Source organism: Babylonia areolata, chromosome 4 (assembly GCF_041734735.1).
Source record: "Babylonia areolata isolate BAREFJ2019XMU chromosome 4, ASM4173473v1, whole genome shotgun sequence".
In the NCBI taxonomy this organism is placed as follows: domain Eukaryota; kingdom Metazoa; phylum Mollusca; class Gastropoda; order Neogastropoda; family Buccinidae; genus Babylonia; species Babylonia areolata.
This window is the reverse complement of record NC_134879.1, coordinates 34,218,019-34,240,460: the sequence shown is the minus strand read 5'-3', so window position 1 is coordinate 34,240,460 and position 22,442 is coordinate 34,218,019. Positions and strand designations below refer to the sequence as shown.

The following is a 22,442-nucleotide window of genomic DNA, read 5'->3' as shown; positions in this document are numbered from 1 at the left end:
AAGCCCAACAAAGCGAAACTAATGACTGGGAAAGCCCTGTCTGTGTGAACAATGCATGGTCTGTTAACCTTCCCCAACCTTAGTCAGGTAACCCATTTCACACCTGGTCGGAGCAAGGAAAATCAGAAGTAAAGTGTCTTTCCCCAAGGACGCAACATTATTCCGAAACGCAACCTTGAATGAAGCCTTTCGCTGGTGACCACATGATCAGAAGTCCAACGGCTGACAGATTATGTACTGGTCTTTTATGTCTTCTCCAAACTTTGTGTGCGTGTGTTGTGTGTGTGTGTGTGTGTGTGTGTGTGTGTGTGTGATGTTATGGTACGATGGCCTTGTGTGTGAATCAACACACTTTTGTTTGGTCTGGTCAACCTTTAAATAAATGAACGAACAATTGAAATAGTTTATCCGCAAAAAAACAAAAAAACACTGCGTGTCCTCGCAAATCACCCCCACCAGTCCGCCCACGCCCCCATCCCCTTCCCTTCCTCTCCCCTGGGCTCGCTTCACCCCCCCCCCCCCCCCTCTTCCCAGACTCCCACTACCCGTCCACCTGAACACCAGCACTAGCAGACTTTGCCGCCTCTTGGTGTCAGCAGTTCAGGAGAAAGCAAGGATTAGAGGAGAGGGTGGGCGTGTTAATCTGCCGTGTATGGGATCCGAGTGTTGGGTTGGTTGTCATGCGGAATTTTTGTGCCGTGGGGTGTGGACGATGGCTAAGGTGGAAGTTTTCTTCTTGTTGTTATTATTATTATTATCCTCTTCCTCCTCCTCCTCCTCCTCCTCCTCTTCCTCCAGTTCAGTAGTTTTGAAAGAGTGGGAGGGATGGAGAAGAAAGATCGAGGAGTGGGTGCGTAGAGAGAGAGCGGGGGGAGGGAGAGACATATAGTGATATTGAAGGGAAAGTGTGGAAAGAGTGGGTTTAGTATGGCTCTTTTCTTGTTTGCATATTTAATTTGGGTTCTGTTTATAAGATCACCTCCCCCACCCCCTCGGATAGAGAGAGAGAGTACATATAACACCATACTTCTCTCCCCCAAGACATACACTCTGGTCTCTGAACCACAGAAATGATTGGTTAGTTTCCTGCTGATGCGGAATGTGGACGTTATATGTGACATGATAATATCCCGAGCCATAGCCCTCTCAGTTGTACAATGTCCTTGACCGTCGTCTGTTGTGTACACGAGGCCGGTATACAGATCCTGGAATCTGTCACTGCCTGACACGAGGGAGAATGTTGCATGGTCATGTGACACACATTGTTTGTTGACTGAAGAACACTTGAAGTCTTAATTTTGTTTCTCATATGTTTGTTGCAGAAGGCATCTGCTTGGCAGATGTGGTGTAGCGTATATGGTTTTGTCCGAACGCAGTGACGCCTCCTTGAGCTACTGAAACTGAAACTGTTGCAGAAGAACACTTGCAGTGTTTGTGGTCATGATTTCTTAGCTTGATAACGCATGCCTTATGCGTGCGCGCACGACACACACACACACACACACACACACACACACACGCACGCACGCACGCACGCACGCACGCACGCACGCGCGCGCACACATTCACACACACACACACACACACACACACACACACACACAGGTGCGCACCAATGATCCATCAATGCCATCGATCGTTTCCCCAAGGTCCCAGCGAACGAGGTGTGCAGCAAAAGACACTGACAGTTCCCGTCACGTTCAGGACCGCTCAGAGTGTAGTGGTGATGCATTTTACAGGGGAAAACCACTAAACGTTTCACCGTGCCTGCAGCGCATTCCTCTATCTCCCCCCACACAGCATACACCTTCCTTTCTAACGCATAAAACTCTGCCGAGCTTGTAACATGTGTGTGTGTGTGTTGTGATAAGAAGTAATACTTGACACACAGCAACGCTTAAAATCTTGAGAGGAGCGATTAGTCCCAGAATTCCGGAAACGCGTGTATTTGTGTTAAATGGGAACTGCATGTCCATTTTATTTTATAGCTATGTGTAATGAATTGTTAATTGTGTGCCGGGCATTTTATCTCACAATTTAAAAGTCAATGTTTATTGAGTCGCATGTGGGGAGCTCTGTTGGACATTATTCAGATATTATTATTTACAATTTGGTCATTTGTTCATTCTTTCTGCCTAATTCCACAACTGATAAGACGTTTTAATTCAGTTTTATGGGAATCGATCTGTAGCGGTATCTTTTTAGTCAAGATTTCTAGCAGTGTAAATGTACGTATGTGGGGCTGGGCTTCGTATAAATTTCTCTTATCCTGTCTGTCTGTAACTGTGGTAGATAGTGGCATGTTCCAAATAAACTGTTTAAAATACAAGACAAGATGTGTTCATGTCAGGAAATCCCATGGGAGCACATGAAAATGTTACAAATTTCATGTGATTAATACGAATATGAATAACATTTGATACTGCGCTCATAATAGTTTACAGTGGCCACATCAACTGCTTAGTTATGACAAACTTTTTTTTGAGAAAGAAAAGAAAAGAAGAAAAAAGTACCATACGAGAGATACAGCAATTGTGCAGTGTGTACATGGAATGAGAAAGCATTTATCCCAAACGCAAATAGGAGAGATTCACTGCATTGAATAAAGATGAAAGCATGTTGACTCGGAGAGTTGCACCTGGTCTATCGAGTTAAATCAGACTATTCATTATTTTCAGAAATATGATCAGGTGGGTCAACAATCATTTGTTTGTACTTCTGAATAGAGAACAGAATTCTAAACATTTGGGGTGGTTTTTTTAGAAAAAAAATTGGTAAATGTCTTCTTCCCCCCACCCCCACCCCCTCCCCCTCTTCAAAGGTTGAACAATCAAAGAGCACAGTGGAACTCGTCCCCAAGGTCGCTACGTTCACACTTTGTACAAATACGGTCTTCTTGGGGGATGTTTGATAATCTCCCTTTTTGAATAAGAAGGTGGTGTTTTTTGTTGTTGTTGTTGTTTAACATCCAGAACTTCGCAAATGTACAAGCCTGTATTTCTGCCAGAACTCTTAAGATGATTTTCAAAAACAAACCTGGCCTTATACAGGTTGCAGTTGCAATGTATCTTTTTTCGCATCCAAGTCAGAGAGCTTGGAATGCGCTGTTTAACTTTCCTGTCTGTCCTTTAATTGTTTGTGCACAACTGTCACGACACAGCAACAGTCTCCATTCCCTGGCCGTCATCGTCTTTTTATTGTCCTTGTATCAACACACACACACACACACACACTCGCACACGTAGTACACACACACACACACACTCTCTCTCTCTCTCTCTCTCTCTCTCTCTCTCTCTGCAGACACTTTGGATTAATTTTACTTTGCCACGCGCGAGTTGATTCATGCATAGACACTAGATATTAGTGTCTATGGCTCGCGTGTGTGTGTGTGTTACAAGAGGAGGATTTTCAACTACTTTTGGATTCGAACAGAAACGTCACCCTCTCTCTCTCTCTCTCTCTCTCTCTCTCTCTGTCTGTCTGTCTGTCTGTCTCTCTCTCTCTCTCTCTCTCTCTCTCTCCCCTCCCCTCCCCCCCTACCCCCTCTCCTTTCATTCCTCCCTCTCTCACCTCATTACCCCGCCCCACTCTCCATCTCTCTCTCTCTCTCTCTTTGCGTCGCCGTGCCCTCTGATGTTGACACTGTCCCGTCGGTGGCCTGTTGGTTTTGTAAATACAGACCCGGTTGACTGTACTAAAAGATATACAGAGGAGGACGCCCCGAGTTGGAGAAACAAAGGAAAGCCTTACACTGACCCAAGACCACCAGACTCACATGTAAACTAAATGTTGTTGTCCAGCCACCGTGTGTGTGTGTGTTTTGTGACCCCATAGCTGACCAAACCGAAACAAAGTCAATGGACAGCTACAAGTCCAGTCTGTCCAGGTTGAGGTTTTGAATGGTTTCCGAGTCAGTGGCAACCCATACAGGTTTTGGGTGTGTGTGTGTGTGTTGAGTGACCCCGTAGCTGACCAAACGAAACGAAATCAATGGTCAGTTTGTAACAAGTCCAGTCTGTCCAGGTTGAGGTTTTGAATGGTTTCCGATTCATTGCCAACCCCCATACAGGTTTTGTTGTTGTTTTGTGTATGTGTTATGTGACCCGTAGCTGACTAAACGAAACAGAGTCAATGGTCACTCGATAAGTGTAAGTCCAGTGTACCCAGGTTGAGGTTTTGAATGGTTTCCGATTCAGTGCCAACCCATGCAGGTTTTGTGGTGGTTGTGTGTGTGTGTGTGTGTGTGTGTGTGTGTATGTGTGTTTTGTGTGACCCCGTAGCTGATCAAACGAAACGAAGTCGATGGTCGGTCAATTACAAGTCCAGTCTGTTCAGGTTGAGGTTTTGAATATATAGTTTCGATTCACTGCCAACCCATACAGGTTGTGTGTGTGTGTGTGTGTGTAGACTCGCAACTGAAAAAAGTGAAGTATACCAATATCCTATGTTGGTTTCAGCGTCTCCCCATTCAGTTATCGGACCCACCAAGTCGCGATTCATATGGGAGCTATACACTTCGTCACGACTAATAATTCAGCAGATGAAAAGTGTTGGATGGTCACATGATGACACTAAGGGCACAGAGATATATTAGGTGAGGGAGAGAGGATGGGGTGGGGGTTATCACACACGTCCTGAGGGTGCTAACGTTACAATACAGTACAACTTCATTCATCCATTTGGAAATGAAATTGTGAATCCATATGCAGGCATGCAGGCTCGTCACGCACTATTCACAGTATCTGTGAACGCACCGTGTCGCCATCACTGCAGCGCCAACTAGTTTTCTTTGCCCTCACTGATAACACTGAGAATGCGTGAGAGAATGAGAGAGAGGCAGGGAAAGAGAGATAGGGAGAGAGAGAGAGAGAGAGATGAACGGAGAAAGTGAGTTGCCCCAAAACGTGGCTTAGCTTCTTTCTTTTTTTTTCTTTTTTTTTTATTGTTGTTAAAGCTGAAGAGAATATACCCAGCTATAACTGTATGCCCACATATGTCACGCACGTGTGTGCGCGCACGCACACACACATATATACACACACCACCACCACCATACCACACACACTCGCACGCTCACACTGCACGCACCGTGACATGCATACACGCGCGCACAAACACACACACACACACACACACACACACACACACACACACATTGCTTTCTTTCTTTCTTTTTTCTGTCTTGTCTGACAACTTGTTGCTCTCCAGATTTTTGACCTGAAGTCTGACGGCATGTAACGCTGTGTTGACCATGGGACTTGTAGGGTCAGTGGACGGGCAGAGGGGTGGGCAGCAGGAGAGCAGAGACACTTTGTTATAAACACTGTGTGTCAACCTAACACGCTGGGATAAACGGTGAAGACACGTAATCAAAGAGTCCGGCGATTCGTGGTCAGTAGAGTGGACACACAGACTGACAGACCTGGAGGAATCTGGTGACCTGTTCTTCTGTGCGCGGCGCCCCAGTGACTTTTCTCAAAGTTGATACAGACTCTCTCTATATAAGGCAAGTGAAAAGAAGTGTATTTTGTGTCATCGAAGCTTTCTGATCGTCTCATGCAATAAGAAGAATGTTTGCATGTCTGCCTGTCTCTGTCTGTCCCTTTATCTTCCACAGCAAGAAGAATGTCTGTCTGTGTGTGTCTGTCCCTTTATCTTCCACAGCAAGAAGAATGTCTGTCTGCCTGTCTGTGTCTGTCCCTTTATCTTCCACAGCAAGAAGAATGTCTGTCTGTGTCTGTCCCTTTATCTTCCACAGCAAGAAGAATGTCTGTCTGCCTGTCTGTGTCTGCCCCATTATCTTCCACAGCAAGAAGAATGTCTGCCTGTCTGTGTCTGTCCCTTTATCTTCCACAGCAAGAAGAATGTCTGTCTGTCTGTGTCTGTCCCTTTATCTTCCACAGCAAGAATGTCTGTCTGTCTGTGTGTTTTCTTTATCTCCCATGAACACCTCACACGATGGCTCATTATCTCCACAATGTGTATCTTTGCCTTTTTTTCTTCTTTTTCTTTTTTAACGAGTGCAGATGTTTTCTGTCCTGATTAACTGATGTGGAAATGTGTGTGTGTGTGTGTGAATAATTGACAGTCTGTGTGAGTATGTGTGTGTGAAAATGATGTGTGTGTGTGCGTATGATTTCCGTATATATTATCGTCTGCGCTGCGCTTGTTGCTGGGAACATTTGAAAGGAAAAAAAAACTTGCAAAAATGCACACGCCCCAACACCCTCCTTCTCCGCCCTCCACACACACACACACACACACACACAGTGAGTGTCGAGAAACGCCTATTACTGTTATCACGAGAAACGGACCATTGTTCGTTATCATGTCCATCAGATAGTTCTCTCCACTGACTTGATTTTCACTGAGCACACTACAGCTAGGGAACTGGAGCCAGTCAGTACATAATAACAGTCAGACGGAACTAAACCGCCAGCTCTGTGTCGGACTATCGTGCCTGATTGTGGCGTCTGTCAAGGTTCAGGTTGCGTTCGTTTGGGGACGGTGGGTTTGAAGAAGGGAACGTCATCTGTGTTTGCTTTGCATGTGGGGAAGAACTGTGAACTGTTTCACACATGGCGGTATCGTGTGTCGCGGTAGTGTTGTTGTCTGGGAGGCCAAAAGCAGGGGACAGGTGGATCTGGATCTGGATCAACACGTCGCTTTACATCCATTTACTGGCGTTGGTGTTACTGGCTTCTGGCTTTTGTCAGAGCCGATTTGAAGCTATCCACTGACTTTTTGTGGACGATGGTATCGTCTAGATGGTTCCACTCAATTATTGTCTTTGGGAAGTATGAGTATCGGTACTGGTCGGTGTTTGTTTCAGGGACACAGTAGCATCTATCGTTGTTTCGAATATAGTTCTCCACAGGGTTTCACGACAGATATGTGCTCTTGTCTCTCGTGGAGCGGATGCGTCGTCCTGGTTTCTGCGGTGTGATCAAGTCACTCGGAGTGATCGCTGGCACCACCCTCAACCACCTTGTAGAAGAAGCCCAGCCGTAGTTGGAGTCGTCTTTCCTGGAGTGTAGTGAGAGTAGTGGAGAGCAGCCGAAGTCCTGTTCAGGACTTTTAGTTGAGGTGTCTGGGTGGGGGGAAGTCAAAGTAGCAGCACTAAAATCCGTAGTTTGGTTGCCGCTACTCGTCTTGAAGAAGAAGAAGAAGACAGTTGGGTTTTGGTTTATACGCCACAAGGTCTGCCACCATTCGTTGGTTGTTCAAGGTTTGTGAAAAAAACCCAACTTTCCCCAACACTGTTATTGGTGGTTCATCAAAGATGTGGGAACTGTGAGACATGAGACAAAGAATTCAAAGACTTCACACAGGGCACCATGAGAAGTCTGCTTCAGTTCAGAGCTGATGGATGGATCAGCCTAAATTTTCATTTCTACATGGACACGGATTTCAGGTTTATGGATATTGTGATGCATTGAAACACTGCAATCAAACGTCCCTTCACTCGATCCTTGCTCCCACTCCACACCTTTGGTTTGTGTCATTTGTTTGTAGTGCCTACCTCTATGGACATGCTTACATTTGATTTTTTGTTGTTGTTTTTAGTTCAGGAAAGTGAAATGAACAAGAACAAAATACTTTTTTATTTATTTATTTTTTTAAGTACAACAGTGAACATTTGGTATAACATGATATGTGCGTCTCTCATGCTAGTCACTCGAACTTTCGTGGACGGATTGGATTTATTACTTGTATGTGGTGAATGACATCTGCAGCCACCCCCTTTTTGAGAAGGTAAACAGTAAGAGATCAAAGGTGAAGGTCGTCAAAACAAATTAATGAAAGATAATTGGATCCAGTGGGATAGAAAGGCAAACAGTTCTTTTTAGGTCACCAGCAGCAAAATAGAAAAAGCTTGAGTCTTACATCCTTTTTTTTTTTTAAGATCCAGATTGACATAGTAACAGGCCATGCTGATAGCACCATCCATATTGAAATTCAAGGTCAGAGGTCAAGGCCACAAGATGGCATGCAATATTGGCAGGAAGCTTGAAGGCATGTAGAAGACAGATACAATCATAAATCTTTGATATAATCAAAGAGAGGGACATTCAAGTAATTTCAGTGTGTTTAGTGTTTGTAAACACACATTGCTTTTGGAATTTATCAAGATTTGCTGTGATTGCGCAAGCTTTACATCATGCTTCGAGCCCTATTTAGAGAGGAAGTCATTCTATGAATTAACATTACCATTATTTTTCTAGTTGTTGGGGTTGTGATCTGTTGAGCATCTTGATTGAAACAGTGTAAGAAGTTGCGATTAGTGGTTTTTTTGTGTTTTTTTCACAGGATTGCAGCAGTTTCCTTTATTATTCTTAGTTTTGTTTTATTTTTTTGTTATTTGGTATATGTTGATGGTATAGGTTTTTAACAAGTTCAGTCAAATATATCATAATACATGTGCAGTCATTCTTGTGTACATGTGTGCATGCATATGCTTGCATGCAAACACACACCAGTCCATGTATGCTCAGAGCATATACATTGGCATACATGTGTACACATCTTATGTGTGCATGCATGCACACACACACACACGCGCGCGCGCATGTGCATGCACAAAATAAGAGAGAGATATATATATACACTGAGACTTAAAATACATCCACACACATATATATTGTTTCTCACACACACACACACACACACACTGCTGCACCCACATACTTAACAGTTGCTCTTTCTTTTTCCTTCTTTTTTTTCCTTTCTTTATTTAAGAAGCTGCAGAGTCCAAGAAGTGAACAAGAATTCTTTCCCAACAGGTCAGCCCCAGTGTTTTGGATACTCTTCCCTTTTTAATGACAGGGTGTCACCAGTGAAGTCAAGCACACCAATGACAGGGCACAAGAAAAAAAAACCCCAACAACTGAAGTCAGTGAAGCATATTGTGGTCCATCTTCCTCAGTGTGCTTGTCACATTCTTTGCACACTGTGAATTGAGGAAAAGTCCCCGCTTCTGCTCTCTCTCTCTCTCTCTCTCTCTCTCTCTCTCTCTCTCTCTCTCTCTCTCTCTCTCTCCATCTTTTTTATTCTTCTATCTCTCCATTCTCTCTGTCTCTCTCTCTCCGTCTCTCTCTCTCTCTCTCTCTCTCTCTCTCTCTCACACACACACACACACACACACACACACACACACACACACACACACACATGCACACAGGTATACACACACACACACACTCTCTCTCTCTCCTTTAAAGATTTCTTGCTCCATGATGACCACATAGTGGTACACCATTTGTATGGAATTGGCATAATCTCACCAGCTTCCCCCAAGCCTCCAACTCCCATTTTCTGGTATTGATCTGTAACAGGTAAAATTTTAAACACAGTCATATATATATATAGAGAGAGAGAGAGAGAGAGATTTATACATTCATCAGCAGGTGACAGATCAGCTTCCCCGTTAGCCACAAGCACGTCCGTGGAATGCAAGGCATTCTTCTGAGCAGCCAAGTCAAAAGCATAACATGCTTGGATGGTTAGCTATTTTAGTTGTTGTTTGGAGAAAACTGTGCTGTTTCCTTGATGCACGTATATCAGTTATGCATTCTTCCTACCAATCCAGCTCATCGAGGTGAATTTGGTCATTGTCAAAATTCCCAACAGAAATATTTGGAATGTCAGTGACATTCTCATTTCTTACATTTTCAGTTTCGGTTTTCATCAGATCTGGGTATGGTAATGGTACCATTTTTACCACCACCCCTCCCTTTCACCCTGTCATCACATTTCGATATTATGAATCATGAGGCATAAAATTGTTTGAAGGCGCTGGAATATTGTCTTTTATGGATGTGGTTAGGCAAGGAGTGAGGTCTCTGTTGTATATAATTTTGCCCTCTCATACATCTATGTATGAAGCACAAGCCTTGCTTGAACGATTCACTCAGAAAACATGATACAGGTTTACACAGACGGACAGAGAATAACATATTCTTGGCTGGCTGTTTGGTGATTGTACCTTCAATGCAGATCCAAACCTGAAAGTCTTACAATGGATTTTATGAAAGAGGTATTTGTTACCTCTCTGTGTGATTGTCTCAGAATGAACTAATCAAAAGAACTGAATGGTAAGTGAAATTGTAGCCTAGTGGTAATGGCGGTTTGGGTGCAAGAGAATCCGAGTGCGCAGTTTCAAATCCCACACTACCAGTATTTTCTCCCCCTCCACAAGAGCTTAAGTGGTGGTTTAGACGATAGTCATTTGGATGAGACAGTTAACCAAGGTCCCATGTGTAGCAAAACTAGCATGTGCTTGGCACACATCAAAGAACCAGTGGCAACAAAGGGTTGTCTCTGGCAAAATTCTGTACAAAAAATCAACTTTGACAGGAAAACAAATATACATGCTGGCTGAAAAAAGAAAGGGTGGCACCGCTGTGTAGCAGCATGCTCTCCCTGAGGAGAGCAGCCTGTATTTCACACATAAAAATCTGCATTGACAAGAGTAGTGCAGTAAATACAATACAATGCAATACAATTAAAAATAATCAAAACAACAGAAGCATAATGTGTGTCTGTGTGTGTGTGCAGGAGGGTCTAATGTCGAGAAGCATGGGGGAGGAGGAGGTGCCATCATGGGTCAGCCAGCTGAACAGTCTGACCAGTGGGGCGCGACACTCCCCGGCCAGCCCCAAGGATGCTGGCAGGAAGGAGGGTGCCGCCAGAGGTACAGCTGGGCCTGGCCTTGTGGCTTGTGTGCTTCTGCAGCTTCTACTGGCTGTGTGTGTGTGCACATGTCTGTGTGTGTGTGTGTTTGTTTGCTTGTGTTTTTGTGTGTGCTCTTAAAAAACACATGCATGTGCACTTGCACACACACACACACACACACACACACACACACACACAAAGAAAACAACTTGAATGTTCTGCTAAATTAGTTACAGTGACTGCCAGTTAAATTAGTAGTAGTAGAAGTAGCAGTATTCTTGTTGTTGTCGTTGTCACCATCATCATCAACAATGCCATGTGTACAGATGAGGCCAGCAAGAAGCCGCCTCAGGGTCTGAGCCGGAAGCGTCCTGGGACGGGCCGCAAGCTGCCGTCCATCCCCACAGGCAACGACCAGAGCCCAGTCAGCAGTGACCACTCGTCGCACCACCAGGCCAGCAGTCCCGACACTGGCCACAATGGGGCTGGCCCCAGGCTGAACAACGGTCAGGACTGCTCCGCCGATGACTCTCCTTCCAGGAACGTCAAGTTTTCCCCCGTGGTGTCCAGCGGCAGTGGTGTGTTTGGTGTGTCCAGGGCGGAGACCAGCCCCTGCGGGTCAGAAGAGTCTGGTAACAGGAACAGTGGGGCCACCCCCGAGGGGTGCTCTGTGCGATCACGGGGCAGCATCGACACAGAACTGTTGTTGAGGGACACAGAGACCGTCATGGCCGCCATGGAGGCACGCATGGGCTTCCGGCGAGATGATGGGGGTGGGGGGGAGGAGGAGGAGGAGGGAGTGGGGTCTGACACTGATCTGACCAGCACCGTTGCTATGGTGAACGGGGATGAGGACTATGTCAAGCCCACCAAGTATCACAGCCCCAGGGACACCATGAGTGGTAAGGTCAGTAAGGAGAAGGACAACTCCAACATCAGGATAGCGTCGGTGTCTTCCTCCTCCAGGAAGACCATGGCCAGATCCTTCTCGGAACAGAAGCCCCCTCTGAAAAGTGACAGAAGTGCCAGAAGCGGTGCCGGAGTGTCGGTGGTGTCAGATGTGTTCAGTCGCAGCAACAGCCTGGACCAGAGTTTCCCCTCAGACGCCAGCGATGCTGGCTCCTCTGACCGGACAGAAACCAGTTTCTCTCGTTCCGGCTCTCGTGGGAAAGGGACCATCACCATGACCAAACCCAACAGGGCCTTCGCTTTGCGGAGAGCACGAGCCGATGGCTCCGAGATGGCAGACACAGCCCGCAGTCGTGCCAGTGCTGCGTCGGCGGCAACAACAGCATCCTCCAGGAGGTCATCATCAATCCACGGCACTCCCCGCACCTCCTACACTGACAGAACAGCCACTGAGGCCAGCCTGGGCGCTCAGATCGCACGGAAAGCAAAGGAAAACACGGCGACTCCCAAGGCCAGAGAGAGTTCAGGGACCAGGCAGGACGTGTCCCAGCGCAGCAGTCTGCGCTTGACCGATCGTCGTTCTTCTGCCAGTTCCTCCGCTTCGTCCACGATCTCATCAGCGAAAAAGGAGAGGGACATTCGCACGCTGAAGAGCCAGCTTAAGAGTGCTCCGGGCAGCAAGGACCTGGCCATCACCGGTGTCAGCAGTCGCAGCCATTCCCAACCTGGCAGTCGCTCCAACTCCCCAAAAGCTGCGGAGCGGTTGGCGTGGAAACGGCGCAAAGAGTATGACCCACGCAAGGCGGTGGCGGAGGCCCGGGCCAACAAGGCCAAGGAGTCGCGGCCCAAACCCAAGGTGCAGTCATCCAGCCTGTACAAGCAGAGGATGACGCGCTCGGCCTCCTTCACCAACTCTGCCGAGCTGTCGGGCAGGGTGCGGCATGACACTTACAATGTGGACTCCACATCCAGTGTGGACGATCTGAGTTCTGCTACCACGGCGTCAGACGCCTACGGGGAAACTGGCTTCCGACGAGCGTTCATTCCATTCCACAACCCTCTGAGGAGTGACCGTCTGAGCCTCAGCCACAGTGCTGATGAGGACGAGGCGGGCCCTTTCCCCACCTCACAGGTAAGGGGAAACAACTGGTTGCTGGTTTACTTTGCCCTCTTTCACAGTTTGGTGTTTGCAGCTTGTGTTGGTGGCCATGCATTTGTGTTTCTGTTTGGAGGTGTCTGTTGGATCAGCACTGTGGGTGTTTTTGTTGTGCTGGTGTTACTCTTTGTTTTCTCCTTATGTTTGATTCGGGTTTTGCTCTAAACAACTGATTGTCTGAGCTGTGTTTTACTGGTTTTTACATGTTTGTAGAAAGCACTTTTTCTTTCTTTATGACTGTTTATATTTCTTACACAAATAGTGCTAACTGTGAGTGGTTTTTCTTTTCTTTCTTTGTGACTGTTTTCATATTCATATTCATACTCAATAGAACTATTCCATTGTTTTGATACTTAAAAATTTATTCTTAAAAAAACTGGATCTAAAAATATTTGCAGTTATGTCATAAGACCTTTTTTTGGAGGGGAGGGTGAGGGCTTTTTTTAATTTATTATAATTTCCAACAGAGGTCATTCTTGTGAAGAGAATCATAATAAGTAGTAAATATGTAGATTGATGAAAGGACAGCGGGGCAGTTGCCATGCTCTTTTTGCATTGTTCGTCGTGCCACCACTCAGTCAGTCAGTATACAGTCAGAATTATTTTAGAATGGACCTCACAGGAAATTGCACTTAACACAAAACCTGGTTTTGTGTTGTGTTCCTGGTTTTATGTTGTGTTATTCACATCATGCTTGTCAAATAAAGTAGTTCATCTTCATAAAGGTACTTAGGATCTAAAGGACAGATTACAATGATCAAACAAGACAGTTTTTGTGTTCACCTAAAGATTTTTTTTGATTTTTTTAAATTTTTTTTTAATTTTTAGTATAAACATTAACTTGGATGTATGTTTTCCAGATTGTTGGGTCAGCCAAAGAATTCATGCTGCATTCTCAAACATTGGCTTTAATGAACAAAGATTTTATGATTTTTTCACACTTCTGATTAGTCTGTCCAAAGGCTTTTACATAAAGTAGATGATTTTTGTCATGCTGGCTTTAGTATAGTTTTACTTTTTAATCCATAATAGATCTATGTGTTTTTCAGCTTTTACTTTATTTTAGGGTTAAATTTTTCGTGTCCATAGCATTTTTTCAAAATTTTCATTCAGTTCATTTGCTGTCATTGATGATTGAATGTCTAAATGCTTACTTTAGTTTTCATTTTTCATAATTATAAAACACATCATACATGCACACATGCACACTTCTTTTCATGCTAGTACTGAACTTGTAAGACATAAGTATGTTAAGTGTAATAGCATAACTGCTGACTTGACCAATTTCAAAATCCACCAGAAACCTGACACACTGGTACTCAGTATACTGATTTGACAGTAACCATAGAACATAGTGCCCCCTCTCACACAGTGCATACAACAGAGTGTAGTCCTTCTCACACATCACACAAGGAAGATTGGCAGGGTATGCAGTAAATTCAGCTGGAATTAAATGGGATATCAATATCAATGTAGCTGCTGCTAAGATATCCAAATCAGTTTCCATGCTGTCAGGAGAGAGAGTGCAGACACCCACTACTGCTTCAAAAATAGACTGGCATCATCGGTCTCATGAAATTTAAGCAGGTGTTGTTAACCCACAGAAAAGCATGCAAAACAGTTACTGTTGAGAGGCAATGAAGCCTGCTCTGAAATCTCATTTTGTCAGCTGTGGTTGCAGACTAATGATGGAAGTTACGGATGTGAAGCCCTTTAGGGACTGGTCATTGTGTCCTTAAAATTTGTTGGGCAGTGTGTGACCCAGCAATACTGCAGATTTACACTGACAAAGTAAGAAATGTCTAGAATTATTCCCACTTGAACCAAGCTGTTTGCATTCAGTGTCAGCCGGCCAGGCAAGGACTTGCAAGATAGCTGACAGTCTCTGTTGTCAGCAGATTTTCGATGATAGGGGAAGGATGGTCGCTCAGTCTCTGTACCTATGCCTCAGTTTGTCCTCTGAAAGCTGCTCAGTAGGTAGTGAAGTAGTTTTCTGTGTATCTTGAATCAGAACAGGCGCAGTGGAACATATCCTCAGTGGCTTAGCAACAGTGCAGGATCTTCTGTTATTGGGAGCGTCACAATGTACATGTCTTAAGTCATGCTCATAGCTTCCTGCTGGCACTAAGATAACAACAACAAATCAAGTGTTGCTGCTGTCAAGGGATATGAATTTCAGGTATAGATGATGATTGAAATAGCACTGAAAAGATGAGACAGCAAAATAAAAATTGAAAAAATATAAATAGAATAAAGGAATGTGAGAAACTTTATACATCAACATTCTCATCAGCTGTTCTCCTTCTGCCAGTATGATACAAATATACTGATCACAGCATGTGGTTATTTATCTCCATGCCTGAAGTGTTTCTGTTTCCAAAGCATGTTACCAATTTAACTCACAGTATATATATTTTATATCACATTTTTTTTCCCCTTGAGTTTGTGTATCTTCTTTTTTCTTTTTTTCTTTTTCTTTTTTTCCTTTTTTTTTTTTTGTTTTTTGGTATTCTTCTCAACTTACGGGTTTTATTGTTGCCATTATTATGCTTTACTTGTTTACATGGCTGTAGCGAAGTGTTTACATGGCTGTAGCGAAGTGCATGTTGGTTATGACCTCAGGACGCCAGTCATGGCGGTAAGCCCCCTGCCCACCCTGCCAGCCTTATGCTTCACAAATCTGCCTTTACCCCTCCACTCTCCACCCTGCATACCCCCTCCCCTGACTCCCCCGCCCCCTCCCCCCAGGCCTCTCTGCTGTTGCGGCGGCGCACCCTTGGAGCGGCAGATTTTGATGTGGTTGGAGCAAGCACGGCAGCCAGATCTCTCCGTACTCTGGCTGAGTTGCGTGCCACTCAGTCCAGTAGTCCACAGGTAAACAGTGGAATTGCAGTTCCCATATACTCTCATCTATATGCAAATATATATAATTGGATTGCAATTCCTGTTAAAGGAGTATGATTGATATGCATGTTGATACAAGTAGATGTCCTTTTATGTATTGACTGGTGTTTACTCACACTCATATTCATACACAAAAAGCTTTGCCTTGATACACATAAATTTTTGCTTTTTTGTGACTAGATTTATTTTCTGTGCTGTTGGTGTGAGATCCCTGATTTCTGTGCTTGTGTTTAACCCATCTAATTCTTCCTTATCCTGCCATTAGAATTTTATCCCTAATTTTCCTTTTATGTGCAATCTCCTTCCTCAAATTGTTCCTTGTGAGTTATACCAGTGATGTTGCTGTGATTCTGCTTTGTGTTCATCTGTATGCCTCAAGTTTCACTTATAAAGAATACTAATATACTATATTAATTCAGTACAGGAATATTTTATTTTGTTGCCTGTGTGATACCACAGTATCTGTAGGGGTATTTTAGTAACCAAGGAAATGATAATGTCTTTGTTTCTAATTGGACATGGACATGTTTTTATGAAGAGCAAACATTTTTGTTTTATATGACCATTTTTAGCTTATATGTATACATTTGTACACAACAAGGTAAAAGACACCTGCAGCTATGTGTGCACTGATGTGAGAGCGAATGAAAGTCTTCATCCTCAGCCACTTAACACAAAGATTTGAACTCCTTACCTTACAGAACCTGAAGGTGACAGCCATAATAATACATACTAACACTTGGATTATATGTGTATCCTTTTCATTATTATTATTATTGTTGTTTTTATTTCCACTTGTGAGTGGAAGTGTGTGCTGCTTTTATAGCTGCAAGAGGTTTAACATTTATTTACACTTGTGAGTGGAAGTGTGTTGCTGTTTTCATAACTGCAAGAGGTGTACCATTTATTTACAAGTGTGAGTGGAAATGTGTTGCTGTTTTCATAACTGCAAGAGGGGTACCATTAGTTCCACTTGTGAGTGGAAATGTGTTGCTGTTTTTATAACTGCAAGAAGTGTACCATTATTTACACTTGTGAGTGTAGGTGTGTTGCTGTTTGTGTAACTGCAAGAGGTGCACCATGAACACTTGTAAAAGGAAGTGTGTTGCTGTGCTGCCATATAACTCACAGTCCCCACTGTTGCCATCACCAGTGCCAGTTCTGCATGCAGCACTTGTTCTCTACAACTGCTATGTGGTGCTACTGTGTGTACCAGCTAACTGTGACGTCTCAGGCAGTGGAAGAACCATCAAACTGGCGGAGGAGAGAACTCAGAAAGATAAGCCAGAGAGCATGCAATCCCTTGATGGGACTGTCAGGGCACACAGTGACACAAACCACATCCTCCACAGCTGTCTGCAGTGTATACATGTAATGTTGCAGTCCATACCACATTGCTGGACAGAGCTGTACAGAGTACACCAGGAGATTCCCAAGTCCACCATTCTCAGCCACACTGAGGATTGTTCTGTCGCAGTCTTTGTGCTGGCAGTCCACAAGGAACTATTACAAGTATCATGTTGCCGTAAGGCCACACACTGAAAGATACCCTGTACTGTTATCAGGTCTCTTTTGGTGGTGCTCAGTCATGCCTGTTCTCATTTATATAATGTAGGACATCTTATATGCTCCATACTGATGATGGCAATCACTCACCCACAGTGCCAGACTGAAGACATTCTCTGGAGTGGAGACTACTGTCAGGTCCCAGCAACAGCCCTGCATGAATCTGTCAACGCTAAGCAGTTGACACAATTCACCGTTTGCATAACAATGGGTATTGGAGACCAGAGAACCATGGACAATCTTTTCTTTTTAAAGTGATGGACAATGACAATTTTATGGAGGTCCATTCTGGTTTGGGACTGCATAACATGACTGTACTCCACATTCCCTTTCCAAATGATGTCCCACTGTCAGTCAGTCCAAGAGATACAGAACCTGCAGTGTTGGCCAGGAAATTCACTGTCAAAGACATGTCAATGAAATGGATGGCTCTGAACTGTGAGGTTCCAGTGTTTGCATTTTTGCCCATAGCAAACTTATCTTTGGCGATGATAGAGCCATTATAATTTGATTTGATTTATATAGTATTTTTCCATGAAAAACATGCTCGCATGCACAGTATGGCGTAATAACTGATGTTTAAGATTGGCATTTAAACACTTAAACAAAAACTTAAATGCATAATCCTGCACAGACTCCAACCATCCACTCAAACAATTTACATTTTTACACAGACAAAAAACATCACACTCAGCACTCATTATATACATACCCTACATCATAGTACCTAAATGATGCACATATTATATCACAATACTCATATTGATTTAAAAAATCAAAAAAAAAATCACACACTGGTTAGCCCCTGGGTGCACCCAGCCACCGGTACTGGTGTCAGTGACTTTTCCTTGGCTTTTATTTGACAGTTCATTTCTAATTTGTTTATTTTTCAGTCCTATGATTCGCTGATTGTGTCCTCCATCTACCAGTTGTCACTGAAGTTGAAAACCAACATGGACAAAGCCCTCCTCAAGCTCAGGTCAGTATGCACAACAGATCAGCTCTTGGTAATGTTTTTATGGGGCTGAAGATTTAAGATAGTTTCAACCAGCATGTCTCTGAGCATTAAACAAAAGGGTGACCTCATTGTGCAGTAGTGTTTTTTGTTCATTCTCCAAGGTTTCTGTAATCTTCACATCCCATGATGCAAAACAAAATCTCTCCCATGTTAGGACTCTCAGCTTCAGTTGTCTGAAGAAATAGGAATGAGACTGAAATCTTGCACAGCTAATAATCAAGATTTTTTTCTGGTATCATCTTTTTTTCTTTTCTTTTTTTTTTTATTAGTTAGCTTAGAAGTTATAATGTTTTTATTTGATGTACAGCAGTCATGAAGCAACCTTCCTGTTTCAGTGTTTTGCAAATTATTTTATTTCCAGCTCTGACCATTTGTCATGCTTAACAATGGTTCGAAATTCAAAATTCCATACCTGATCATGCAGGGTGATTTCAGCATTGTTATTCATCAGTTAGCCATTGTTTTGAATTATTTGCCTTCCTGATTGCAGTTGTTTTTAAGGGGTTTCAGCCCCAACACTAAACATATTTCAATGTTCTTGTAAGCTAACTGGTCCTCTGGTCATGCAGTACTTTTTTTCTATTCTGGTTTACATCTGGTGACAATAGCAGTTGAATACAAGTAGCACATAACCTAGCCCTGTTCAACTTTACCCGTTTCAGAGTTTTTTTTCCAAGCCCAGAGATGGAGGTTTTGATGTGTTGGGCTGTGTGAGTAATGTCCATGTGTTGGTTTGGGTGGTAGGGAGCAGGATCGAGCCAGCATCACCCCGTCACCCATTGATGATTTTCTGGGCCATCCTGCCAAGAGTGAAATCCCAGCATGGAAATCAGCCAATCAGGAGCTGGCTGGGGTGTTGAAGAACCTGAGGAAAATGGAGCACCACCTTCACTGTAAGCTGAGTTGTTGCTTGTAATGAGGTCTGCATTGGCAGTATTTGCCTCCAACAAAGTGAAAATCAGCTTTTGTTAATGGATGAGTATTTAAACGGTCCCTGCTGTGGTATTCACAAAGCGAAGTTTTGAGGTACAGTAATTGCTGTGTGAGTGCAGATATTTCTTTCCTAACAACATGTTCATTAGTTACTGCAAAGTTTGGGAACTGGTGTGTCTATAGACATGTTGCAGATTTAGCCTAACAAAACCGAATCAACACACAGTACAGAAGCCATCTGTTATCCAGTTAACCAGTATTGCACTGAAAGGCAACACACTGATCATGTGGTATAAAGGGTCAGCTCAGCAACTGAGGTGTTGAAATTTAGCAGTGCCTGTATTCCCATGCTGTTTCACGCTGTCATCGAAGTTATGTGTGTATTGCTTCCCTTTGATTAACTTGCCAAAATGAATTCCTAAGATATTTGTTCTGTATTTGGCCGAATATCATTGTTCCAAAAGAACCAGTCGATCTGACCTTCATAGAATCTGTTTTAATACTCACTGAACATTTATCTTGTGTGTGTGGAGGGGAAAAGTGGGGGGGGGGGGTATTTGTGATTACCATAGCTAAAAGGATGATTAACCTTTTGTTGACTACTGCTGTGTGGTTGTGATTACCGCAGGTGAAAGGGTTAATCCTTTCTGAACTGCTGCTGTTGCAGTGATGGTGCGAGCGTTGTTCCCAGAGGAGGACACAGACACGGATATATCAGGGATGTCCAGCTCAGAGAAGCACAAGTACTTCCAGGAGATTGAGCGGATACGCAGTGAGCTGGCTGGCTTCCAGCCCATTGACAGTCCACACTCACAGGCCATGGATCCTGGGTCACCAGAAATGGCAGAACTCACGAAGGATGTACGTTAGCGTCAACTAGGATCCATTACAAAACCCCTTTTTTTTTTATCAGGATGATGTTACTTAATCTTGGTGTTGTGGTCGTCAGGTTGGTGACTTGTTTACGCGCTTGTGACTTACGAGGAGATTGGTGCTGCCAGATGGTTCAGATATGAACAGATGATGATCTGGGTTCATTTGTGATGGAATGTGTTAATAATCACTAGAATGTTCTGTACAGATGGTGGTGAGAGACCCAGTGATTGTTTTGACCAATTGTAGATTTGAACAAGTAGTTGTCACATATAGACTGTGTTCGACTGGTGCAAGCTTTCGCCAGTACGTTTGCACTGTTAAGACATGTTTTATGCCTCGTGCAGAAATGACATCTGGCTCAGCCACTTTTTTTGCCTGCAAGTGGGGTTTTGTGTGGAGTGTTAGGCAAGCATTTGAGTTTTTGTTATGAAGTATCCAAGCCAGAAAAGGTTGAAATTTGGAAAGATATGACAAAATGTTGTAAAATTTGCCAGAATAGTATGAAAAAGTAATGCTGTTATGTTGTGGGCACACAACATTTGGTTTGACAAAAATGTGGTTCTGACAGGGAACCATAAACTGTTGTTTGGATTAGTTGATTCAAGATACCCTTTTTTGGCAGAAATTGCATTGATATGAAATTTTACTTTTATCAGACACTAACAGGAAAGGTGTGATTACCACCTTGTCTGTTTACTGAATTTGCACAGAGCACTTTCCAAATAAGCAGTAAGGGCAAACCCATTTTCTGGATCTTGATCACTTGCCTCCCTGCATGCTCTGTTCTGAATGCCCAGGACCTCAAGGGGGTGGCTTCCAGTCATGGAATGGTACCCCCCTCATCATGTTTCTAACAGGTTCATACCCACCACAAAATGTTTGTAAAAAGCAAACGTTCTGCTGTAACTTGCACCAGTTTATAAATGCAGTAAGTAAACCAGGAATATATGGAGGAGCTTCCACTGAGAACTTTATTGTAAATCTTGTAAGGTTGAGGTATCTGTGATTTGGGATATCAAAATAAGGAAAACAATCAAACTCAGAAATAAGCAAAATCAGTAGTTAGGAGTACATGAGCCTCTGTGAACAAGGTGGAGACAACTGAACAAACCCCCAAAACAAAAATAGTTTCAAATGCAGGATTCATTGTAATGTATGGTTGACCATGAGAGGATCTTCATACTGCATCCGGATGAGAGTGTGTGCCAGTGTCCACAGCAAGAAATTCACATTCCTGTTTTGTGGATTGTTGGGAAAGTATTATAATTGTGGTAGCCTTAATTGTTCAGAAGAGAACTGATGACCCAAAAGTGGCCAGTCAGTTTATGTAGTTATTGCTGATTTATCCTCCCCTTGCACAGATCCTTCAACTTGGCAGAATACAGGTTTCATCAGTTCAGGACAAGTTGATGAAGTACTCAGCATTGTTAAAGGTCGATGCAGTGTAATTCCAGATGGGACCCCTGTTAGTTGATGCTCAGTGGAATGTTAGTGCCAGCTATACTACATGTGAATGAAGAGACCAGTTCAAGATGTGTAGGTGTGTGTGTGTGTGGAGGAGTGCTGGAGGCTATGCATAAAGTGTATATGGAAGACATTTAAGAATATTTGATTGACATGAACAAGGGTGGTGTTAATACAGTTGAGTAAACTAGATGTAGTGTTGTAGCCATGAAGGTTTGCAACCAGCCAGATGCCATTCACCAGCTCTGCAGGACTGGGTTGCATGAGCAATACTAACAGCTTGAAGTTTGTTTTAGTGCAGAGAATGTTCCTTACTCTATGCTAATTCCATTGACTTAGGAACTTTCCCAGTGCTAAGCAAACAGCACTGCATAGATTGCTCAGTTACCCCAGCACTGGGCTCCTGCCTGCCTCTGCTGACATTTGGGACATGGTCAGACATGTAATGCTGTTGCTCTGATGGCATGAGGATTGGGAGTCAGAAAACAAATAGTGTACACAGTGAAGCAAAGGGTTCAGGATGGACTCATGGAAAGAGGATTGCCTTCACAGTGTAATTCTGTTCTTGTCATGTATACATGCTTTTGATACAATGAGGCAATGTTATTCAGCTTGGTCAAAGTGAATTTTTTCTTCTTTTTTTTTTTTTTCTTTTCTTCTGATGTGCACTTTATCGGAATGTTCAGACCGTGTAATATGCTAGGCAGTGTAAAGGTTACATGGTCAGCTGCTGTTCAGAGTGGCATGTATTATTACTAAGTGAAAAAATGTTTTCTTTGGTGCCATTCCCTTTGCAAAATGTGTACAGTAACCTTTTATTCTCTGCACTCTTGAACTGCTTTGTACTCTGAATGGACAGGAAGGAACCAGTTTTCCCCTCTGTCTGTGCTTTGGTTAAAGAAGGGGCATGTGATTGTTTAGTAGTTTTTTTTTTAGGGG

General features: G+C 43.5%; 1 protein-coding gene across 5 annotated transcripts in view; it reads left to right on the top strand.

Annotated features, from left to right (window-relative positions):
• The window catches only part of LOC143281103 (uncharacterized), a 129,185-nt gene extending 106,743 nt beyond the window's left edge, over positions 1–22,442 (top strand). For 4 of the 5 annotated variants that reach the window (XM_076586060.1, XM_076586059.1, XM_076586056.1 and 1 more), the window contains exons 11-16: positions 10,561–10,696; positions 11,004–12,718; positions 15,365–15,616; positions 18,106–18,191; positions 18,975–19,123; positions 19,831–22,442. In XM_076586060.1, coding sequence (XP_076442175.1) covers positions 10,561–10,696; positions 11,004–12,718; positions 15,365–15,616; positions 18,106–18,191; positions 18,975–19,123; positions 19,831–20,033 — 2,541 coding nt within the window. In that variant the 3' untranslated portion in view covers positions 20,034–22,442. The remainder of the gene's footprint in view (positions 1–10,560; positions 10,697–11,003; positions 12,719–15,364; positions 15,617–18,105; positions 18,192–18,974; positions 19,124–19,830) is intronic. The other variant, XM_076586057.1, reaches the window with a different exon arrangement.